The following is a 22,295-nucleotide window of genomic DNA, read 5'->3' on the forward strand; positions in this document are numbered from 1 at the left end:
ACTGGAGAGCATCATATCATTTTCCAGTTCTGCAAGGAATGAAGACCAAGCTCCAATTTAGATATTATCAACTGGTCAAATATTCATGCTGAACCTGAAATGTTCATTTTTAAGCTATAGAAATTGGCTCCCTTTCCCACTAATTTTGAATAATTTATAATTTTCTTAATAGTCAATAGTGGAAATAATATAATAGCACTTAAGAAGAAATCATCAACATTTTGTGGCAGAAAGTAATAGACTGGCATTTGGCCTGACATTCTCATGTACCAGTGAGGTCATAGTGTCAGCGGCAAAACTGGGTGAACAAAAAGCCCAGATTCCTGATGCCTGATTTAGTATCCATTCCCTCCTGCCACTCACCTGCAGCTGTACATGCTCAGCCTTCAGGCTACACTATGCTGGTGTGCACTGATAAACTTTGCACCTCATTTTCTTCTCTCTCTCTCTCCCCTTCTCTTTTTAATGTCCACTCTTCCTACTTCTCTCCTTCCTACTGCACTTCCTCCCTCTTGCGGCCCACATTTAGGTGAGTCTGTGGTCAAAATACCAAAGGACCCTCTACTTGTACTATCTTGTCTGATGGCGACTAATAGAAAGACCTGAAGTGCTAACCCCTTTGCCTTGATCTTGATCTGATTAGTGGATTCCTTTGACCACTGAGCAGCCCCACTTAATGATTCAACCCATTTTCCTCTGGCTTTTCTGTGGAACTAGCGCAGGGTTTACTGGTGGAGTTAAGCCTTCAGGACTCCACGCTGCCTTAACCAATATGTTCCCTCGTAGCACCCAGAAGGAGCAAATCCAGGTTTTGCAGAACCTGAAGCTTACAACTTGGAATTCCTCTTAAAGAAAAAGAATACAAAGTTACGAACACAAAATTAAGTGGGGGGAACTGAAGGTAGCCCTTACAAGTTAGTATCTCTCCATAGTCTGGCACATCAAGCTTTTCATGCTCTGGCACAGACTAGCCTTATATTCTGTTGCCTGTGAAATAACCTGGAAGTGCCAAAGCCATACCGAAACATTTCTGGTCCCCTAGGCACGTTCTGTTGTCTCTCGCCTGCAAGCCTTTGCACATGTACATTCATCTGCCACAGTTCCCATCTGTCACTTCGTTTTTTTTTTTTTTTTTTGAGACAGAGTCTCACTCTGTCACCCAGGCTGGAGTGCAGTGGCACGATCTCAGCCCACTGCAACCTCCACCTCCCAGGTTTAAGTGATTCTTCTGCCTCAGCCTCCTGAGTAGCTGGGACCACAGGCACGTGCCACCACACCCAGCTAATTTTTTTATTTTCAGTAGAGATGGGTTTCACCACATTGGCCAGGATGGTCTCGATCTCTTGACCTCGTGATCCGCCCTCCTTGGCCTCCCAAAGTGCTGAGATTACAGGCATGAGCCACCATGCCTGGCCCATCTGTCACTTCTTTATGCAGATAATGCCTGTTCTGCAAGACGTCATTTCGGGGGTCAGCCATATTGGAAAGCCCCCTGCAGTCCCCACAGGTGCCCCAGTTCTGTGCTCTCATATTCTGCTGTAGCTGTTTTCACACTGCATTATAACTACTTGCTACCTGTCTGTGTTTCCTACTCCATGGCGACCTTCTACATGCAGGAGGAGTGCTTTTGACTCCAGATTCCCAGTGGCTGATGTTGGGACTGGGCTAAGCAGTTTGTGCTGTTTGCCTTCCTCAGGCTTTAGCTTCAGGGTGCTAAGTATCCAGGCCCCTTTGCCCTCTGCTCTTTGGCAAAGTCAGCCCAGTGGGAGGCCTTGAGGAGGACTGGAGGGTATGAAGAAGGGCAAACCCCACCCCTGCCTCTTCTGCAACTCCAGCTGTAGCCACAACCCCTCTGCGCTTCGGTTTCTACTGGATGTCTCCACCTCTGTTTCTAGATCCCCAGAAGGCCCTGCACTCTGGGTCCCAGTCACACTTTTCTTTTTCATTGTCTCTACACTCCTATGAGCAATAGTGGCTCCTTGCTGTTGCCAATTTGTAAGTTACATCTTTGTTTGACTTCTGAGCTTTTCCATCATTCATGTTACCAAGACTCTGTATTAAATTCCAAATTTCCTCTTCCTGAAAAGTCTAGAGTGGTGTACATTTCCCTGGCTGAGCCCTGAATTATAAAGGCACAGTAGATGGCCGGTTGTCATATGAAAAAGACAATAGGAAGAGGGACCTTTAGCAATCATTTGCAAGGTTTATTTACATATAAAACGACTATGAGTTTTCCATCCCTGTCCATCTTAGCGTAAAGCATGGAGCCCCAGAAACTGATACTCATCCTACAGACCATACATGCAGAAATAGCAGAGCTTAACAAAATGTGTACAGTACTTACTGAATTGAGTCCAGTTAACCTGCCTTCCTGGAACTAGGTGCTAGGTCCAGTACCTTGCACTTGGTAAGTATTCATACAAACATTAAGCAAAGAACAGACTGTCCTTGCAAACATCACCAGCATATCCCAGGCAACCGACAATATAATAGCCCAGCAAACCTTGATCTATAATCTCTGTGACTTTTTGGTACCATTACAACGGAAGCATTCCCCAGGCCTTGCATAGCTTCCTTGGCATAAATCCTAGGACTTCCTCAGAATGTCTGCGGATGAGGAAGGAGTGACTGTGCTCCATGGAGCAGCATGAGACTCCAGGCTGGGGAGGAAAGGCCAACAGGCCAAATAAAATAGGAAACAGACAACCAAGGGCCAGTCCCTGGACATGTCAGTGTGAGCAGGATAAATCCGCTTAAAATCAACTGCAAATCTTGCTCAGGGTAGAGAGCAAGTATACACATTGAAGAAAGCGGCTGAGGAGATGGGGTCGATAAACACAAGGGCTGACCGCTGAGTGTAAGGCCAGAGAGAATGTGCAGACACATTTGGCCAGAGGTTTGGGAAGCTATAACTAATAGCAAGCAAGACAAGAAAGAGCCTTCAGGTCCAGCTTAGGATAGAGAGGCAGGGAGTGTCGTGGTTGAGCACAGAGGCTTCTGCGCCCATCTGCCTGGGTTGAGATTTTGGCTCTGTTATTTCCTAGCTAAGGACAAGTGACTTAACCTCTTGGAATCCAGTTCTCTTTCAGGGTTAATAGTAGTGCCTGCCCTCTTGGCTCATGTGAAAACAGCATGAGTTTGTTCATGTGAAGCAGCTGGCATCTGAAACCTAATGAGATCATTTATAGGCAGTGCCGATATAGTCTCAGGCACATTTTTGATTTGTCAAAGTCTGCAATTAAATTCTGTATTCCATTCATTCATCCATTTCTTTGATAGATACTTTGTGAGTGTTTAATATGTGACTGGCACTGGGAATAGAATGAACATCTAAAACAAACAAGTCCCTGATTTTGTGGGCCAGAAAATAAAAATATTGGCAAGTCAGTATTAGGTTAGTGGTGAGGGAGAATCAGGTAACCTGAAATGGTTTCTAATGAGACTCTGAAGAATGAATGAATATGATAGATGTACCACTCTGATGGAGGATGTTATAGAATGGGCGAGGCTATGCATCTGTGGGAGCAAGGTGAATATGAGAAATCTCTGTGTCTTTCACTCAGTTTTACTATGAACCCAAAACTGCTCTAAAAGATAGTCTATTAGAAAAAGAGAGAGAGAAGGAGAGGGAGGAGATGGAGGGAGGAGACCTCTTTCTGATGATCCTAAATATTATTTTGGTTACTCTACAGAAAACTAAGGGTATTTTAATATTGGCTAAATCGTATTTTTTGCTAAGTTAGATCTTAATTTATATTAGCTGTGCTCATTTTAAAAATTGCGGTACCTCAAACTTAATTGGAGCCAATTATATTCATCTCTAAAAGGCACTACTAGTTGATATCACCACCACACAAGGAACTTGTTAGAAAAAGCAGTGTTTACTAGGAGTGTAAAAGTGAAGCTCCAGCCTAAGGAATTTTGTCTGTTGATCTTTCAAAGGTATGTTTGCTTATAATGGGCAGCTGAACTATTTACAATAGCAAAGACATGGAACCAACCCAAATGCTCATCAATGACAGACTAGATAAAGTAAATGTACATATACACCATGGAACACTATGCAACCATAAAAAGGAATCAGATCATGTCTTTTGCAGGGACATGGATGAAGCTGGAAGTCATCATCCTCAGCAAACTAACACAGGAACAGAAAACCAAACACTGCATATTCTCATTAATAAATGAGAGCAATGAAAACACATGGACACAGGGAGGGGAACAGCACACACTGGGACTTGTAGGGAGGAGTGGCGAAGGGAGAAAGAGCATCAGGACAAATAGCTAATGCATGCGGGGCTTAATACCTAGGTGGCGGGTTGATAGGTGCAGCAAACCGCTATGTCACATGTTTACATGTGTAGCAAACCTGCACATTCTGTACTTGTAGCCCGGAACTAAAAATAAATTTAAAAATAATAATAATGGGCAACTGAGTACTGGTCTAGGCATTCAATTCATTCATTTAGTCTTCCAGTTTTTACTGGGCCACCTAACAGTGAGACTCTCCATGGGCTGATGCTAGAGAGATAAATAAGGCATAGCCCCAGCCATCAAGAGGCTCGTGGTTTTGGCCCCCAAAACCATGTCTCAGGCCATGTGGACATGAGACTAGGTAATCCAATGGAATACACAGTAACAAAGGAGGTGCAGTTCCTAAGAAAGCAAAGAATTTATTCACTCATTTATTCATTTATTCTTTCATTTGTTCACTCAACAAATATTTGTGAGTTATATATTATGCGGAAGGCATCATATAAAACGTTGGGGATATAACCATGGAATAACATATATATTCCTTGCCCTCTTGAGTTTATCATGGTTCTGCCTACTATGGTTATAGGGGAGTTTTGAGTTGGGTCTTAAAGAATGAGGAGAAGTTATGGAGGCAGACAAGGTAAAGGGCATTTCAAAAGAAGGGAATTAGCATTTGGTAGTCCCATGAGTCTCCTGTCTCAATGCTTTTGTAGGAAGGACACTGGCACTTAGCACTGGTAACCCCATCTCAGCACCAAGTGGCCCCACCTTGGGTCTGTGCAAAGGAGATCTATCATGGGCCATGACTGGGTTTTGTCTGTAAAAAATGACTTTATGTCCAGGATCCACTGCCCTCAGCATCTCATGGACAGTCACAGGATACTTGATTTCCCTCTTTTTAATTAGGTTCTACAAGGCTGATCAAAAATATATCCAGATCTGTTTTTAGAGATCTGAAGTCTCTACGCTTAACCTTTGATCTCAATCCTCATCTAAGGTACTTAAATACTAATTTTTAACAAAATTGCTTCACTCCAAAAAATGGTCTACAACCAAGTTCAGTTGTCATGGACATGAACAGTCCTTCAGTAGGAGAACCATAAGTGGACACATGGACAAACAGTAATGTATTCACGTAAATGTAGTTTGTAATAACTTGGAGAATAATAAAATCAGCCAGGCATGGTTGCTCATGACTATAATCCCAGCACTTTGGAAGGCCGAGGAGGGCGGATCACTTGAGATCAGGAGTTTGAGACCAGCCAGGCCAAAATGGTGAAACCCCGTCTCTACTAAAAATACAAACAAAAATTAGCCAAGCATAGTGGCACACACCTGTAATCCCCAATACTCGGGAGGCTGAGACAGGAGACTCGCTTAAACCCAGGAGGCAGAGGTGGTAGTGAGCTGAGATCATACCATTATACTCCAGCCTGGGTGACAAAGTGAGACTCTGACTAAAAAATAATAATAAATAAATAAATAAATAAAAGAATAACATCTTAAATTCCTTGTTAATATATAATTGTATGTTTAGACATTTTCCTTTTTCTTTTCTAAGGCATTTCAGGGCTGGAATTTATTTATTTTTTGAATATTTTTGTGAGTTTTTCTCTCTTCTTACCTCGACTTATGTTACAGATAATATCTGATTCCATTTATTTTTCTCTGTATAATGAGAAAATTAACCAGATTTTCTGTTCCCAATCTTCTCTACCTCTTGCTCTCTTTATGAATAAGCAAAAACAACAAGTCAGGAAACTATTATGCGGGGATTATTCCGAAGAATACTTTCCCATATATCCTCTTCTGCCTGATCTATGTCTTCTTGTGGAGAATTAAGCACTAGGAGCCATCCTGTTAAAGATGATCCTGCACCATGAGGTCGGGAGAGGCCACTGAGTCACTACGCTGTTAATCAAGAGCAGCCTGGTGTTAGTCATCAGTATATTTTATTATGTTCTAGTTCTTTCAAAATTAGTTATTCCCCATGAGAAAAGTGACTGCAGTCCAAGCAGAAGAAAAGGGATTCTCAGCTACATTCCCAGATGCACACTGGGACACAAGCACTGACTAGTGAAGTAGCAGCTCTCAGCTAAAAACTACAAACTCCGATTAGCTACTAAGCTAACACCCAGCAAGCTTCCACAGCCTGGGTTTCAGTCTGAACAACTTGATTAGCAATTGAGCATTACAAATTGATGAGTCAGAGTTAGCTGTGTGCTTTTAAAACTCAAATGAGATTGTATTTTTACTTTTGAGAAATGTTATGGGCTCTTAAGAGAAGAACCAGGCCCTGAACAGAAAGTCACAGGCGTGGTGGTTTGTGCCCTGAGCTGTCATGGAAGTACTGGTCTTGTGTAAGCTCAGATAACACCATCAAAGTGACATACAGTAGGATTGGGTGTTTAGGAACTCTAGCAATGAGTGGACCAACCTGGACGACTCCTAGTAAATAAGAAGAGCTTTTTAAAAGAGATGCCAGGCTATGTCTTGTCTGTAAGAGATTGTTACTGGGAGCACAGAAAATACCAAAGCTGCAGGTTAGGAACAATCATTATATATGCAGTGTAAAGACAAAAAGCCAAAACCTGTTCCTCACTGGAGTCTTCTTTACCAATGATTTCAAGAACAAATACTACGTCAACACTTCTTTCTGGAAGTTATAAACTGAGATGTTAAAAGTAATTATTTTTAAGTGCTAGCATCTTGTTTGTTGCATCTTCTAATTTATTGATCATGAATATGCATATTTAGAGTAAACAAATAGTTATTTGTAATTTTAAAATATTGTAAAGCCCTTCCATGCCTGCTGCCTGTTAAGTTGGCCATTTTTCATTTACTTATATTTCCTTCTAGGCTTCGCCAATTCAACATAATTTCTCAGTAGGTAAAAGTAAACAGAAATGCTGTTCCGCAGGCTGCTATTTCAAAGCATTGTTGTACATGAAAAACAGACAGCAAAGATCTTCTATGATACAAGCCAGGGTAACCCAGACCCCAGTCTAATGCAACCCTATCTTGGGCCTCAATATAAGTGCTCTCACCTTTCAAGTGATCTTGTGATAGGACCTGTTTAGATGATGAGGTATCAGCATATATGTTTCTTTGTTGTTTGCCTGTGAAAATGTATAGTTTGTTAATAGTACTGTAAATTATAAGAGGTCTGCTCTGTGGAAAAGAAACACGAATAGATTTAGATTTTTATAGAGCTGAATCAGCCAAATCAAACACAGGCTTTTCTGAAGCTTCCAAGTTTTAATGGAAACTCACGCTCTTCAGAATGTTGCTGCCTCATTATAATTCATGCCTTTTGCAGATACATTACAGGGTGGACCAAAAGGAAAATGTTAGACGTGTTCACTTGTGATTTCTATTGTGTTACTTGTAGAATGCCAACTGCGTAAGTCAAATGGCCTGGTGCGTGCAGAGACAGGGCCAGTTCTTGGCAGGCTGTAGGACTTCAGTAGGAAGGAGAACGATAGACTTGCAGAATAGTAATTACAGACCACACACTCAAATACAGAACTGGACTTCAACATGTGATTCTGCGTATGCTACCAGCGTCAGAATTTAATTTAAAAGTCCTGTGGTACTCGTAACCCCAAACCAACCCACTTAATTGTCTTCATCAGAGAAGCACCTTTGAACCCCAGAAAAATTGAACTACTAAGATTTTATTTGATTTTTATTATTTATTATTATTTTTTTTTTGAGATGGAGTCTCGCTCTGTTACCAGGCTGAAGTGCAGTGGCATGATCTCGGCTCACTGCAACCTCCGCCTCCTGGACTTAAGCAATTCTTCTGCCTCAGCATCCCGAGTAGCTGGGACTACAAGCATGCACCACCACGCCCAGTTAATTTTTGTATTTTTAGTAGAGACGGGGTTTCACCATGTTGGCCAGGCTGGTCTCAAACTCCTAACCTTTGATCAACCCTCATTGGCCTCCCAAAGTGCTGGGATTACAGATGTGAGCCACTGCCCCCCCACCACCCAAGATTGTATTTTAAAAAGAACTTTAAACATTCATTTTATTTTATTTTAAACAGGTCTAACTGGTATCAAGGGAGAAAAAGGAAATCCAGGCATTGGAACCCAAGGTCCAAGAGGTCCCCCTGGACCAGCAGGTAAATCTTCCTTCCTAACAAGAAACTGCAACGGTACATTTTTATATTCACTTGGCATTGCAGGTGAGGAAAATTGTCATCTTACATCCTCATATGTAACTGAAATGGCTGTATTTCTTATTTGTTTCATTGGGAAGCTTCTTTGTTAGTAATAATCCTCTCAATACACAGGACCAAAAGGAGCATATTCTGAGATCTAACTTTTTGTTTGCATGAGTTAGGATAGGATATTCTATGGTATAGTAACAAATACGTCCCAAATGCTTAGTGGACTTACATAATAAAGCTTTATTCCACACTCACACATCATTTCATATGAATAAGGTAGCTCTCTTCCTTCTCAGAACCCATGACCATGGTGAATCATACAGCCTCCAAGAGAAAAATAAAGAAGGCACATCAGGCTGGGCATGGTGGCTCACTCCTGTAATCCCAGCACTTTGGGAGGCTGAGGCAAGAGGATCACTCGAGGCCAAGAGTTTGAGACCAGCCTGGGCAACGTAACAAAACTGCATTTCTTTTTTTTTTTTGAGACGGAGTTCCGCTCTTGTTACCCAGGCTGGAGTGCAATGGCGCGATCTCGGCTCACCGCAACCTCCGCCTCCTGGGTTCAGGCAATTCTCCTGTCTCAGCCTCCTGAGTAGCTGGGATTACAGGCACGCGCCACCGTGCCCAGCTAATTTTTTGTATTTTTAGTAGAGACGGGGTTTCGCCTTGTTGGCCAGGATGGTCTCGATCTCTTGACCTCGTGATCCACCCGCCTCGGCCTCCCAAAGTGCTGGGATTACAAAACTGCATTTCTACAAAAAAATACAAAACTTAACCAGGCATGGTGGCAAGTGCCTGTAGTCCCAGCTACATGAGAGGCTGAGGAGAAGGATCACATGAGCTCTGGAGGTTGAGGCTATAGTGAGCTGTGATGGCACCACTGCACTCCAGCCTGGGTGACAGAGGGAGACCCTGTCTCAAAAAAAAAAAAATGAAGGCACATCAGTCTCAGCTTCCTAAACAGAATGAGCTGTCATTTTATTTCCATTCACATTTTATTGTCTGGAATTAATCACCTACCCGCAACTGAACTGCAAGGCAGACACAAAAACTAGAGGAATACAAGGCTATTTGGTGAGCACTGGTATTTCCAGCCATGGTAATCTTACTGAATGAGTTCTGTGGAAGTTTTGATTTTGTGTTTTATGTGCTTTTAGAATGGTATCCAGATGAACAGATTCGATATTAGAATTATTAGAATAATACGCAATCTTATTATAATATATATTTATAATGTCAGTCTTAATTGAGTAAAGTGCTTTAAGTGCTTTACATAGTTTTCTTTCCAATCTATTACAAATTTTGGAAAATACTTTTTCTAAGAGAGGTTCCTAATGCAATAGATTCATTTTCAGTGTAAATATTTCTGTTATTAGAGATAGCATGAGGAACTGATCTAGCATTACACATTACACAGGATGGGTGGTTGGTGAGTGTTGATTGAGGAGCTGAATATATGAGAGCCACCACGCTGTTCAAATAGGAGGTGATTCTTGTTCCTACTTTTCATTTCAGTTCTAGTTGAGAAATTCCATTGGAAGAATGCCTTTTCAACACTGTTGGAACCCAGGCCTCGAAACAAACAAGCATACAAGCCAGAAAAAAACTCATGCTGACAAATTTCTTAGAGTCACAAAAATTTTAATCCTCTTATTTTTACTCAATATGAGTTCTCAATGTACACTAGCTTAAAGAAATTTTGGATTAGTATATTGGGTCAAATTTCAAGCTTGTCATTTGTCTCCTCCAGGACAATTTCACACTCAACACAAGTTTAATTATTTAGGGTCATACACCCGTACTGAATTACACGACTATTCTCACTCGATGATGACGTTGAACTCTGAGTGTGTTCATGTTTGTATCTGTGTGTGTGCACCCCCATAGATTGAATTCATAAGGAACTGCATTGGGAAACAAAAGCTCCAAAAAGCAAATAAGGTTGAGAATGGAATGTTCCTTTCCCTTTAATGTCCAAGAGGTAATAGAAAAGAATACATTTTACTTCCCAGTTTCCTGAGCTGATTAAAAGCATTGACCAAAAGCATTGACCTCCGGGAGGATATGTGATTACACTATGATCCTCTGCCTAGGAAATCTTGTCTAAGAAAAAGAACTCCTTGAGAAGAGAGAAAGAGGTTATCCTAATTGTCCTAAGAGTTGCTTCTTGTGAGAGCTAGTTTACTTCTTGGTTGTCTCAAAACTTATTCTGTTGTGGCAAAAGACCAACTGTTTTTGTCTATGGGTGCTTTTTAGGACCTTCAGGGGAGAGTCGGCCTGGCAGCCCTGGGCCCCCTGGCTCTCCTGGACCAAGAGGCCCACCCGGTCATCTGGGGGTTCCTGGACCCCAAGGTCCTTCTGGCCAGCCTGGATATTGTGATCCCTCGTCATGTTCTGCCTATGGTGTGGGAGGTAAGTGTCACAAAAAAAAAGCCCCTCTTGTGGGCTTTGATCAATGTTTTACTATGCTTAGTACCAAAATGAAGAGAGAGTGCTAAGAAAAAAGTTAAATTGGTTATGGATGGGAAGCAGAGCTTGACCTCCTCACTTCCTTAAATTATCTCAAGGCATTTTCTATAAAGCGCAAATTGCTATAGAGGCTACTCCCTCAAAAACCTTAAGAGCAAATTCAAAATAACAGCACATCTAAGTCTTCCCTGCTTCCAAATGATGACCTAGATAGACGTGCCCTCTGACTTCATATTTAGCACATTTGTAGGACATGGTTGAACATTATTTTGGAGTCCCCATTCTATGTGACTGCTGTGATGTGCTCAAGACCTCCCATAAAATTTTACTCTTGGTTTGGGGAAATATCAAACTTAGAACTTCTCCCATAATTAAGAGGGCTCCTTAGATTATTTTCAATGATATCCTGCAGACCACTTGCATTTTCGGTGACCAAGTATAGTTCTGAGAGGAAATAAAAGTTGTGCTGTCCTTGCCTTATCACTAACTACTGGACTAAAAGAGTATACTTCCTAAAACCATCTGCAGCGTGCATGCTGGTGTGCTGTGCAATAGCCCCCTTTCTGATATAGTCGTTCTTGGAAGCTTCAAGAGAGAGGCTGAGGGACTGCTGTGAGGCCATGAACTTATTAGTTAATGGATTTAAAATTTTCTGCTTCAGTAGAAATTTAACCTTAGTTATCAGAGGAATTGGTCAACAAAGTTTTGCTGATGTGTTTTTCTCTGTTCATCTTTTCCCTCTCTGTTCTCTCAAATACCCCTATTCCTTATTAAGATCTGATCCCCTACAATGATTACCATCACTGAAGTGGAAATCCTCCACTCTGGTTACATTGGCCCCGGGCATTTGACCTTGGATACAGAACTGTCCTGTCAACCACCACCACCAAGCCCCTGCCCCTAACAATGGACACCCTGCTTCCCTGCCTCTTCCGCATCCCTGCCTTCCCACTTTCAAACCTCTTGCCCACTCCACTCCAAACATGATGGCGTGATAACATTGGAACATAAGCAAATCATATATGTCTATTTCAGTAGACACTGGCTTCTCCATGTCAGCCTGGATAGAGGTATATGATTGTGTGCCAAGAATTTATCCCAGACTCCCCTGTGTGACAGCTCCATAATAAAGTGACTTAACGGTGCCTCCTTCTCCTTCCTCTCCCCATACAGGGATGGATGGGCATCTTTCTCCTTGACCACCCTACTCTCCCTTCCTCCCCTGGTCACCTCCCCTCCCTGCTATCCCCTGGTGATGGACTTCTAACATGAGATCGTTTTTTAAAATTTCTATTTCTTTTATAATTTTGCTGAGTTTTCAGGGTTTCTTCTGTAAATAAAACATATAATATTTAAATGGTTGGCTATGATTCTAATTTTCTAACAATTTCTGTAATGTCTTTCCCTTTGTCCATTTACTAACTGTCTGAAACCTTATGGGGAAGGTTCAAGGGGCGTGGTGGATTAAGATACCCACTGCTTTTTACCCAGCAGAATATCTCTGTGTCTCTAAGGACCCAGGTGAGGGGAGAATATCAATTTATGACTCTTGGGTCCAGCAAGTCCCCACCCCCACTTTTCCTCTTTAGCTCCACATCCAGATCAGCCCGAGTTCACCCCTGTCCAAGATGAGCTGGAAGCTATGGAACTGTGGGGCCCTGGAGTCTGATAGCCTCAGAGGAAATTTGAAGACCAACTGCGAGAACTCTTAAGGAACCTTGTTTGAGAAAATATTGTTATGTGGTTTGTATGCTACTTTGGGGGGGCTCACTTCAGCAGCCTAAATCTCCTCCTTGGATAATGTTAATATTATTGTCGTTATTATTAACAAAAAATATATATTTTTAAAAAGTCCCCTTAATCTATGACTTGGTAGAAGTGATTTCCTTTTGGTGTTTTAATGGTATGTCAGATAATTTGTTTTTCCAGAGAAGAATGCTCAAAGAGGAATTGGGAAAAATAAATTGATCTCTGGAATCTTCTCTAAGTCCTAAAATGAACAGATACGGTTGTGTTTGAAGGAAATATGGCCCCAGCAGGAAACGAATTCAAAGAGGTTCAGAGATGATACCATGTACTCCTACTCCCTGTAGGAATAACCTTGCTGATTAAAAAAAAAAAGGAACATTATTGGAGAAACTACCTCTTGTTTAATTGATCTGTCCAACTCTGAGATCACTTGGTTACTGGTTTCACGGGTATCCAGAAATAAGCATTTGGATGTAACCTTTCTGAATTTGGTAGTTTTAAAAATAGATTTAGTTTTTCAGTGGTTTTAACTCACATGAAATAATGACTTTCCACCAGCTCTGATGTAAAAGATACAATTTTGATGAACAATTTATCCAGCAGTGCGTTCCAGGGGTTGCCTCTCCTTATCTACAGGGATTACTTTGTACATGCAGATAAGTTTTTGCAAACCTATTTTCATTTTCTTTTGTAAGCAAATAAAACTTTAAAACAATGAATGTGGATTCTTTTTCCTGTATTTCTAAGTATCACCTTAAGCTTTTGTAGTCTCAGCTGAGTGTCCACGAGAAAGACAACAGTTGTCTTCCTTTAGGTAAGCATTCAAACTTTTATTCATTCATTTACTCATTCATTCATTCTGAGTGCAATAGAAAACAGAAGAAGCAGTTGACTTGGGACTAAGAGATCAGCAACATTTTATTATTCATTAAATGTTTACCAATAGTTGACGGAGGAGCCCCCCTATCTTCTGATATTGAGGAAAGCCTGAAAACCCCTAGAAGGCAGAGTGGAAATTAGGTGGAATCTAACAGACTCTAATCCTTAAACTTTGTCTTCTGCTCACAAAGGAAAATTCTAGGGATTTGAGAAAGATTTGAGTTCTATTATGTGCTAGTTGAAATAGAAACAAAAGAGAACCATAAATTTAATGTGTGCTCCTTTTCCTCTGTAACAGCTAATTTTAAAAAGTAGGGATAGGACCATTTACAACTAGAAGCTGGATTCTTTCTGGATCAGGAAAACGCTAACTCGAAGGATGATGTCTGTCTGATCACCAGGTTCTCTGACTTTCTGCCCTTCTCATAATCTCCTGATCTTCTTTGAAAATGATAGAAGACTTCATCTGAAGGAGTCAGTCTACTTGCATGACTTTGGGGGCGGGGGGTGGTCTGAGCAAATCGTTTTTTGGTGTCTTTTCAGGGAATGAAAAGACAATGAGCAGATAACCAGCAGCCATTCCCTTTCGGTTATGGTATATGATTCCACCTGAAAAAGCAGGAATTATGGGAAGAAAAACTTGTCTAAGGCCCATCAAGATAGCCTGACCCAGAGTCACCTAAGAGAACTCTTCCACCCTAAATGACTGGGGTGTGTAATCAGTCGCTTCTTTCTCTGTGTCTCAGATTTCTTAGTCCACGACATTTAATAGCAGGTATAGAGAAGGATATTCTATACGTTTTAGTGTTTGGCCCTTGGAAACAAAGTTGAATACCATGTCACTCAGAAGACTCTCGAAGTTTGCTTATAAATGGTGAAGTATAAACTACCAGAGATTCTAATTAATTCACATCATTCTTGAGTTGTGCAAATACACTTGGCTTTGATTTTACTTAGTGATCTAAATTTGTTTATTTAAGCTGCAAGAAAGTTACATTAGTTTGGAATGTGTCATCACTTGGACCCAGCATATCAGATTTTTATTGAGTGAAATGTTAAAAAGTGTAACTCAGATACTGGATTTTCAAGTTTACAATACATTGCCTGTAATAAAAGCTGATTTTGAAGTGCATTTTTATTGACTTACTTTGGCAGAAATACACTTATATCTTAATTTATATTTTATAAGTTTACACTGTTTTCTAAAAGTAATAAAGCATCATTTCATAAAAAATACATTAATCTTCAGAATTCTCATCACATATGTTAACAAACTATTTCTTTTCAGAACAGTCATTTTAGGATAGTATTTTATATTCAGGAAGACCCCAATTTAATTGTAGAACAACTCTTTCTTCCTCTTTCTTTTTTACCTCTCCTTCCCCACACCATTCTTCTATATCAAATATTACTGTGAACCAGGGAGTGTTTTCATTCTGGGGATAAAACCATCAACAAAAGAGACGTGGGCTCTGTCCTCGTGGGGCATCCTTTCTGTTGCTAGAAAAAGACAGGAAATGTGTGAACACACAAGCAAAATTAGTTGTCAGATAACATTGAGTGCGTTCGGGGCGGTATGGCTGTAGACAAATCATCAATCGTGATGAATATGAAACACACAGATAAGCTCCTAATACGGTAATAAGAAAGGAGGAATAAAGGAACATCTGCACCCATTGGGTGGGAGGGACTCCTCTCTGAGGGAGACACGATGAGGTCAGGAGTTTGAGACCAGCCTGGACAACATGGTGAAACCCTGTCTCTACTAAAAATGCAAAAATTAGCTGGGCGTGGTGGCACACACCTGTAGTCCCAGCTACTCAGGAGGCTGAGGCAGAAGAATTGCTTGAACCCATGAGGCAGAGGTTGCAGTGAGCCAAGATTGTGCCATTGCACTCCCGCCTGGGCGACAGAATGAGACTCTGTCTAAAAAAGCAAAAAAGAAAAAGAGAAAAGGTGTGGGAGATGAATTCAAGCCCAGGGTTTGTCAAGTACGAAGGCCCTTTGTCAGCAAGGTAGGTGCCATGTTCAGGGAACTACACGCAGGCCAATTGACAAGAGAGTGAATGGAAGAGTGAACAAAAGAAGGCTGAAAACCAAAGCAAGGGAGACTGTGTGAAGTTAGTTATTCGCATTTTACTTTATTAATTTCATTAGAAGTAACTGAAGAGCTGCAAACAAATGACATGATCGAGTGTATGTTTTAAGTTAGTAAAGGGAAAATTGCTCTTCCATGGAACCACACTGCTGCATTTATGTTCTGAAGGTGTCACTGTGCAGTTATAGGGTAAGTTATCCCAAGCCTATCCCAAGAGCTTTAGAGTTGTATCAGTTAGGTCGGGCTAGGCTATACGGTCGTAATAATCCCTAACATCTCAGGAGCTTAGCACAATACACACTTACTTCTTGCTCACACAACAGAGCAGGGCAGCTGTCTGCCACGTGTGGGCTCAGTGTTCCACACTGCTTCTGCCTTGGACACCTCCATGTCAACATGCACTCCCGTAATCACCAAGGCGAGAGGAGAGAGAACATGGAGACTCGTTGCCCCAGGCTTCCTTCAGAAGTGACGCACATTATTTTCACTCATGGATCTTTGCCCTAAGAAAATCACATGACCACATTCAATGGAGTGGAGAAGTACAGCCTTCCCATGTGCTAGGAGGCAGAAGAGAACCAGAAATATTAGCAAGAAACAATAAAAGCTACTACTTATATTTTAACTCATTTGAACCACCCAACAACCCAGGAGCTAGTTCACTGTCATCCTTATTTTCCCGGTAAAGAGATGAAAGCACAGAAAGGTTACTTGTCCAAAGACACACAGTTAGAATTCACAGACGTTCTGGCTCAAGATATCCACTCCTAACCTCTAGATTTTTCTGCCTTACGTATTGGGGGTGCTTCAATTTTAATGGCAGAAAGGGGTAGAGGTAGGGCTTATTAAAGTGCAGACCCCTGAACTCTGAGGACTGCCCAAGGATTCTGTGTCAGTTGTCTGAGTTGAAAACTAGATATGTGCATTTTCTTTTTTTTTTTAGCCAAGTTCCTCAGTGATCAGTAAGCCACAGCTCCAGAAACACTATTTTGAGAGCATTCTGTTTGCATGGTGGAGAATGAGTTGGAGGGGATCGTAGCAGATGAGAAAACATTAGTTATGTCATTGTAGTGAACCAGTGATAGATAATGGAGAACTGACCTGATAGTGGAAATAATGGGGCTTATTAATCAACTGGAAATGGTGGAAATGCAGGCGAGAAAAGGAAACTAGGATAACTCATGTTTCTGGCATAAGCAACTGGGTGGATAGAGATAACATTTATCCTGCTGGGAATTACAGATTTGGGGCAATGAGGCTTAAGAGTTCAGTTTAGAAGACAAACTGAATATGAGGTGTGTAACAAGCAAGTTGGAGCTTGGGAGAAAAATCAGTGCTAGAGATGAATTTAGGAGTCATCAGCATGTAGGGTGTATTTAAAGGCTACAAACTGTGGAGTGAGGGTAGGGGGAGAGTGAACGAGCTTAACTCGGGGATTTCTTGCTTTCTGTTATCCTTTTTTCATTTTTTTGTCAACGAATTCTCCAACTTGGTCATTTATATTTTATTTTTGAGGAAGTATATTTAAATAGATATCTTAACAAAATACTTTCCAAACTAGAGCCATAATGAACGAGTTGTGCCTGTTCTCTCTTGTTTCTATATCTTTGACGTGCTTTTTCTTCCACAAGGAAAGTCCCTCTTCTCTGCCCCACCCTAGTTTAAATGACCTACTTAAACTGATACTCAACTTTCAAGACTCACCTGAAGCTCCTCTTCCTGTGTCAAGCCTTTTCTGAATTCCATCATGACCACCTTGACAACTGTGACACCGCAGCCCCCTTTACCAGTTAACTCTTTAACCTCTCTTCTCCCATACAATGTGCATTCTTTAAGGGATCTCAGATGAATCAGAGCATGCTTGACACTTGACAGCTGCTCAATAAATGTTTGTAGAATACTGTTAAGAAGATCTCATCCTAGCACAGTTCCGTCTATATTATGGACCATACAAGCAGTGGTATTCTCATACTCTGCTTCTAGTAGGAAAACTTTTCTCTAGGTATAAGGCAGAAAATTGGGGAGACAGGAATAATGCCTGGAAGTGAATGATAAGCTTATATAGCTTTCAAATTCAGATCTAGTAAGTGTTTCATAATGTTAAGGGAATTATGTAAATCTCGTCTTCTGATAAATTTATTCATTCATATGTTCATCTCTCCATGCATGCATGTATTCATCTGTCAAACTTTTAATTAGGATCTGCCATGAGTTCAGCCATGTGTTGAGGTCCTGGAAAGGAAGAGATGAACAGAGTGACACAGGAGCTCCCTAACTTTCTGCTCTAAGTTGAAGTCAAAAAGATGGCTTGGAGCAGATTGTGGAAGATCTATCCCGTGTCGAGATTTTTATCTGAGGCAACAGGGTCAGTGGATATCTTCAAGCAGATGAGTGACCTGATTGGAGTTATTATTTTGGGGTACAATTTTTATAGAATGTGCAAGACAGACTAGGGTGGGAAAAGGCTGAGGAAAGAAAAAGACATTTAATGAAGATCTCCTATATGTCAGTTTCTGTTCTGAGCACTTTATAGGAAGTTGATTTTTACAAATTAAGGTAGGCATTATCCTTTTTTCTTTTCTTTTTTGCAAATGTTGAAACATGGAAGGTAAGTAACGTATCCAAGGTCATATACATACACAGAAGAGACAAAACAGCGATTCTAACCGTTGGTTTGTTCCCAAATTTCATGCAGCCTCCCGCGTATGTACTGTGCTGCCTGCTGCAGTCATCCAGATGGCGATGGCCTGGACTACAGCACTGCAGTGGACAAAGAATAGGAAGCATCAGCTTGGGGGACTGTTGGGAAGGATTCTGGGCAGAATTTGATGACTGATGGGATCTGGGGTAGTGACATGAGGAAGGAAAGAACGGCTTCATGATTTCAAGTTTGGGAGATTGGTTGAATGTTAAGTTCATTAAGTGAGAGAGAAATTTGAGAAGGGGAGACTGATTTGAGAATGACATGTTGGCTTTGAGGTTTTTCTGGGTTTTTTATTGTTGTTTTTTTTTGTTTTTTTCCTGAGTAAGTACATTATTAGTAGCAGATAGGAACTTAAGCAGCATGACACAGAAAGAAATGACTTTGGATGTCTAATTTAGCCTTGTCAGAAGTACAAGGATTAATCCCTTTGGGCCTGTCCCCAACAAGAAATGCTGTTCAAATGCAGAATGGAGGCTTCCAAGGTATGAACCAAAATATTTGGTTTAAAAAAAAATCACAACTTTTCACTCTAATTTGATGTGGCATCAGAAACATTAATCGAAAGTGTTCATTTGTGCTAGACAAGCTCAGAGTTTAGAAAGCTCCTTTGCCAGAAAGTCTTGGTTATATCTATACTCTTCAGAATAACTCTATTATTAATAAAAGTTAAGTAAATTTTACTTAAATGTTAATGCTTAAGAGTTTTATATTGTTTGAAAAATATTTTGCAACAAGAATGTACTCTCAGAAGCTTAAGACTTTATTAGAAAATCATAAAAGATTTTAGAATAAAAGTCTTCTTTAAAAATAATCTATTGCTCTTTAAGTACCATCATTATGATTAATGATCTGGAATGAGTGAATAAAAATGAGTCATTAACAGAAAGATGGTAGGCAACGATAATTTTACAAGCAGAATAATGGGCAATAGAGTAAATTCATTATCAGGAGTGTTGGAATGATTTTCTTGTTTAGTATTCATAAATGCATAAATGCTACATGGTTTAATTTTTATCTGTATCTTACTATGTAACAAAAAGCAGATGCTGGCGTGAAAACTACATTTTGTTGTTTCTTTCTTTGTTTAATTTCATTTTATTTTATTGGTTTTAAAAAATTCATCACTAATGTAGTAAAATTCAACTTTATTAACCTAACTTAAAGTAAGTTGTATAATGAAATCTAGAGGAGTGAAAATAGATATATTTTAAGATCTGAAATAAATTCTGTTGGTACAAAGTAAAAGTAACTGAATAAGACAGAAAAGAGAGATATAATTAGTGAAGACATTTATCTCCATTTTTCAGTGTCCTGTCATCTGGCCTAAATTCAGTGAATCCTGATAAAACTGTGTCCTGGTTATACTCTAACAAATTTGTCACAAAATTGTTAACCAGCTCCACTTTCACGATGAGAAACCAGTATTATTTGAATGTGTTTAATTACTAAACAGATGTGTTGAAGAAAATTTGACTTTAAAAAAATTGTCATATTTTCACTTTGCCTGTGTTTTTTTCCATATATCTGTTTCTATTACACTTTGGAACTGGAAAATGTGGAAGCTGAATGGATTGATCTCCACAAATCAAGTTCATTTTACAGACATTCCAGTTATCAGATTTGGACACCACAACGTAGAATTCCAGCTAACTAAGTCTCCCTTGTCACTGGCTGCTTGCTTGTTATTCTTTGGGGGTTGCCAACAAGCTTCACCTCTGAAGTTACTTTCAAGTGTGAATGTTTTATCAAACCAGCAGAGAGCCACAACTCTAGCGGCTGTGGGCAACAGAAATGCTTAACAAGATGGATACAAGTCAAAAGCTGACTGTCCAGGTAGCAGTAACCATTTGTGCATTTTTCAGCTTTGGGGCAGTTTACTTTTCTTCTCCCTAAATATCTATCTACCTGTTGTTTATATCTATGGGTGCTTTCTGAAGGAATTGGATCTATACTTGCATGGCTAAAGATAACTTTCTATAATGGGAAGGAATAAAAGTGACCATTAACTCAGCAGCCCATCCACCCAGCAGGTTGGCAGTGGGAAAATAGGCTTGTATTAGTCTGTTAGCACATGCTAATAAAAACATACCCAAAACTGGATAATTTATAAAGGAAAAAAGTTTAATGGACTCACAGTTCCACATGGCTGGGGAGACCTCACAATCATGGCAGATGGCAAAGGAGAAGTAAGGCACATCATACATGGTGGCAGGCAAGAGAGCATGTGCAGGGGAAATCCCCTTTACAAAACCATCAGATCTCATGACACCTACTGTACAAGAACAACATGGGAAAGACCTGCCCCCATGATTCAATTACCTCCCACTGGGTTCCTCCCATGATATGTGGGAATTACAGGAGCTACAATTCAAGATAAGATTTGGATGGGGACAAAGCCAAACCATGTCAATGCTGATGGTTTCTGCTGTCATATTTCTAGATGGATGAACAAAGAAATTTCTGGTGACTGGAAATATTGTGGCTTATATACCACTTCTGAATCTTAACATTTACTCATTTAAAAAAAATGTATGCCTATCAAAGCAAGAACTGACTGCAGCAAAATCAGGTGTGTTTGGAAGCAATCACCTGCTTTATTACTTTATATTATGATAGGTTAGGGACCTAAATTGGCTTGTAGTTGTTGATATATTATTTCTTTAACTCATTAAAGTGTGGAGTTCTCTTCTCCCTAAATCTGGTATCAGCAAAGAGACAATTCTATGCAGTTCACAGATTATTTCTTATTGCCTGCTGTGTCTGAGACTGGCTAGCTACAACCAAATTTATTTTCTCTTCTTCTTAGTACAAGTTAGATTCTCATTTCTCAGAGTCCCTCAGTGTGGCTACCTGACATGTTCTCACCAATGAACTATGTCTGTGACTTCTAACTCACAGAAGTTAGGAACTGTGGATGTCTTCTCTGCCTGCTGCTTCCCACTTGCCACCTGAATGCTGAGGACTCCAAGGTCTTATAGGAGAGTGGAGCCAGAGGATGGAAGGTGCTTGGGTTCTAGAATGACTTTGTGGAAGGCCAGTGACTGATCAGGAACACCTGCATTATATTGTTGCATGAACAAGGAGTAAACATTTATCATGTAACAGCTCAGAAGTGTGTGTGGGTTATATTAACCAGCATGACTCTAACTAATAAAGCTGCCTCACTCATGCAACAAACGTTTACTATGGATCTACTGTGTGCCAGGCACTCTTGTGGATGTTTCCATGAGCCAGGCACTGTGCCAGGTGTATGCAACAACAAGAAGAAGAAGGAGACAGAGTTTCTGCTCTCCATAAGCTCAGCTGGTGAGGGAGGGTCTAGCAATTATAACACAATAAGGAAATAGTTATGATGGGCTTATGTACAGTGAATAGAGATAATAAGGGAGAAGAAATACCTAAGGATGCCTGAAAGAACTGAGACGTATGAGATGTGGTAGAAATAGAGTGGATGGATGGGAGCTAGAGAAAGTTGTTCTAAGTATTTTTTTTAAAAAAAGGCATGGAGACAAAAGCATAATTGTTTGGGAATCGCCAGTGACTCTGGGGGAGCAAAACTCTAAAGATTAGGTAAGGATAGGGATGGATAGTATTTCAGACTGCTTTTTATTTTTATGTTTTTTGTAATAATCCTTGAAATGCTAATCTTTCAAAGTATTCACATGTATTTCTTCAAGAAAATTAAATTTAAAAGCAAAAGGAAAAATAATAGAGCAAATCAAATCCAGTTAATGGTTCTGGCAACTCCCTAATATAATATATGTGATGAGCCTAGGCAACATGGTGAAACCTCACCTCTCCTAAAAATACAAGAACAAGCTGGGCATAGTGGCACATGCCTTCAGTCCTAGCTACTCAGGAGGCTGAGGTAGGAGGATCACTTGAACCTAGGAGGTCAAGGCTATAGTTAGCCGTGATTGTGCCACTGCACTCCAGCCTGGGTAACAGAGTGAGAACCTGTC

The 22,295-nt window shown here is 40.4% G+C and overlaps 1 protein-coding gene across 10 annotated transcripts in view; it reads left to right on the forward strand.

Annotated features, from left to right (window-relative positions):
• The window catches only part of COL14A1 (collagen type XIV alpha 1 chain), a 302,227-nt gene extending 287,564 nt beyond the window's left edge, over positions 1 to 14,663 (forward strand). For 9 of the 10 annotated variants that reach the window (XM_012466432.2, XM_064384550.1, XM_064384551.1 and 6 more), the window contains 3 exons: positions 8,309 to 8,386; positions 10,691 to 10,846; positions 12,493 to 14,663. In XM_012466432.2, the coding sequence (XP_012321855.2) occupies positions 8,309 to 8,386; positions 10,691 to 10,846; positions 12,493 to 12,572 (314 nt within the window). In that variant the 3' untranslated portion in view covers positions 12,573 to 14,663. Of the gene's footprint in view, positions 1 to 8,308; positions 8,387 to 10,690; positions 10,847 to 11,678; positions 12,436 to 12,492 lie in introns of those variants that run through there. The other variant, XM_012466436.2, reaches the window with a different exon arrangement.
• Positions 14,664 to 22,295: the final 7,632 nt, after the last annotated feature.

Source organism: Aotus nancymaae, unplaced genomic scaffold (assembly GCF_030222135.1).
Source record: "Aotus nancymaae isolate 86718 unplaced genomic scaffold, 86718_ANA_hifiasm-v0.15.2.pri h1tg000036l, whole genome shotgun sequence".
NCBI lineage: Eukaryota > Metazoa > Chordata > Mammalia > Primates > Aotidae > Aotus > Aotus nancymaae.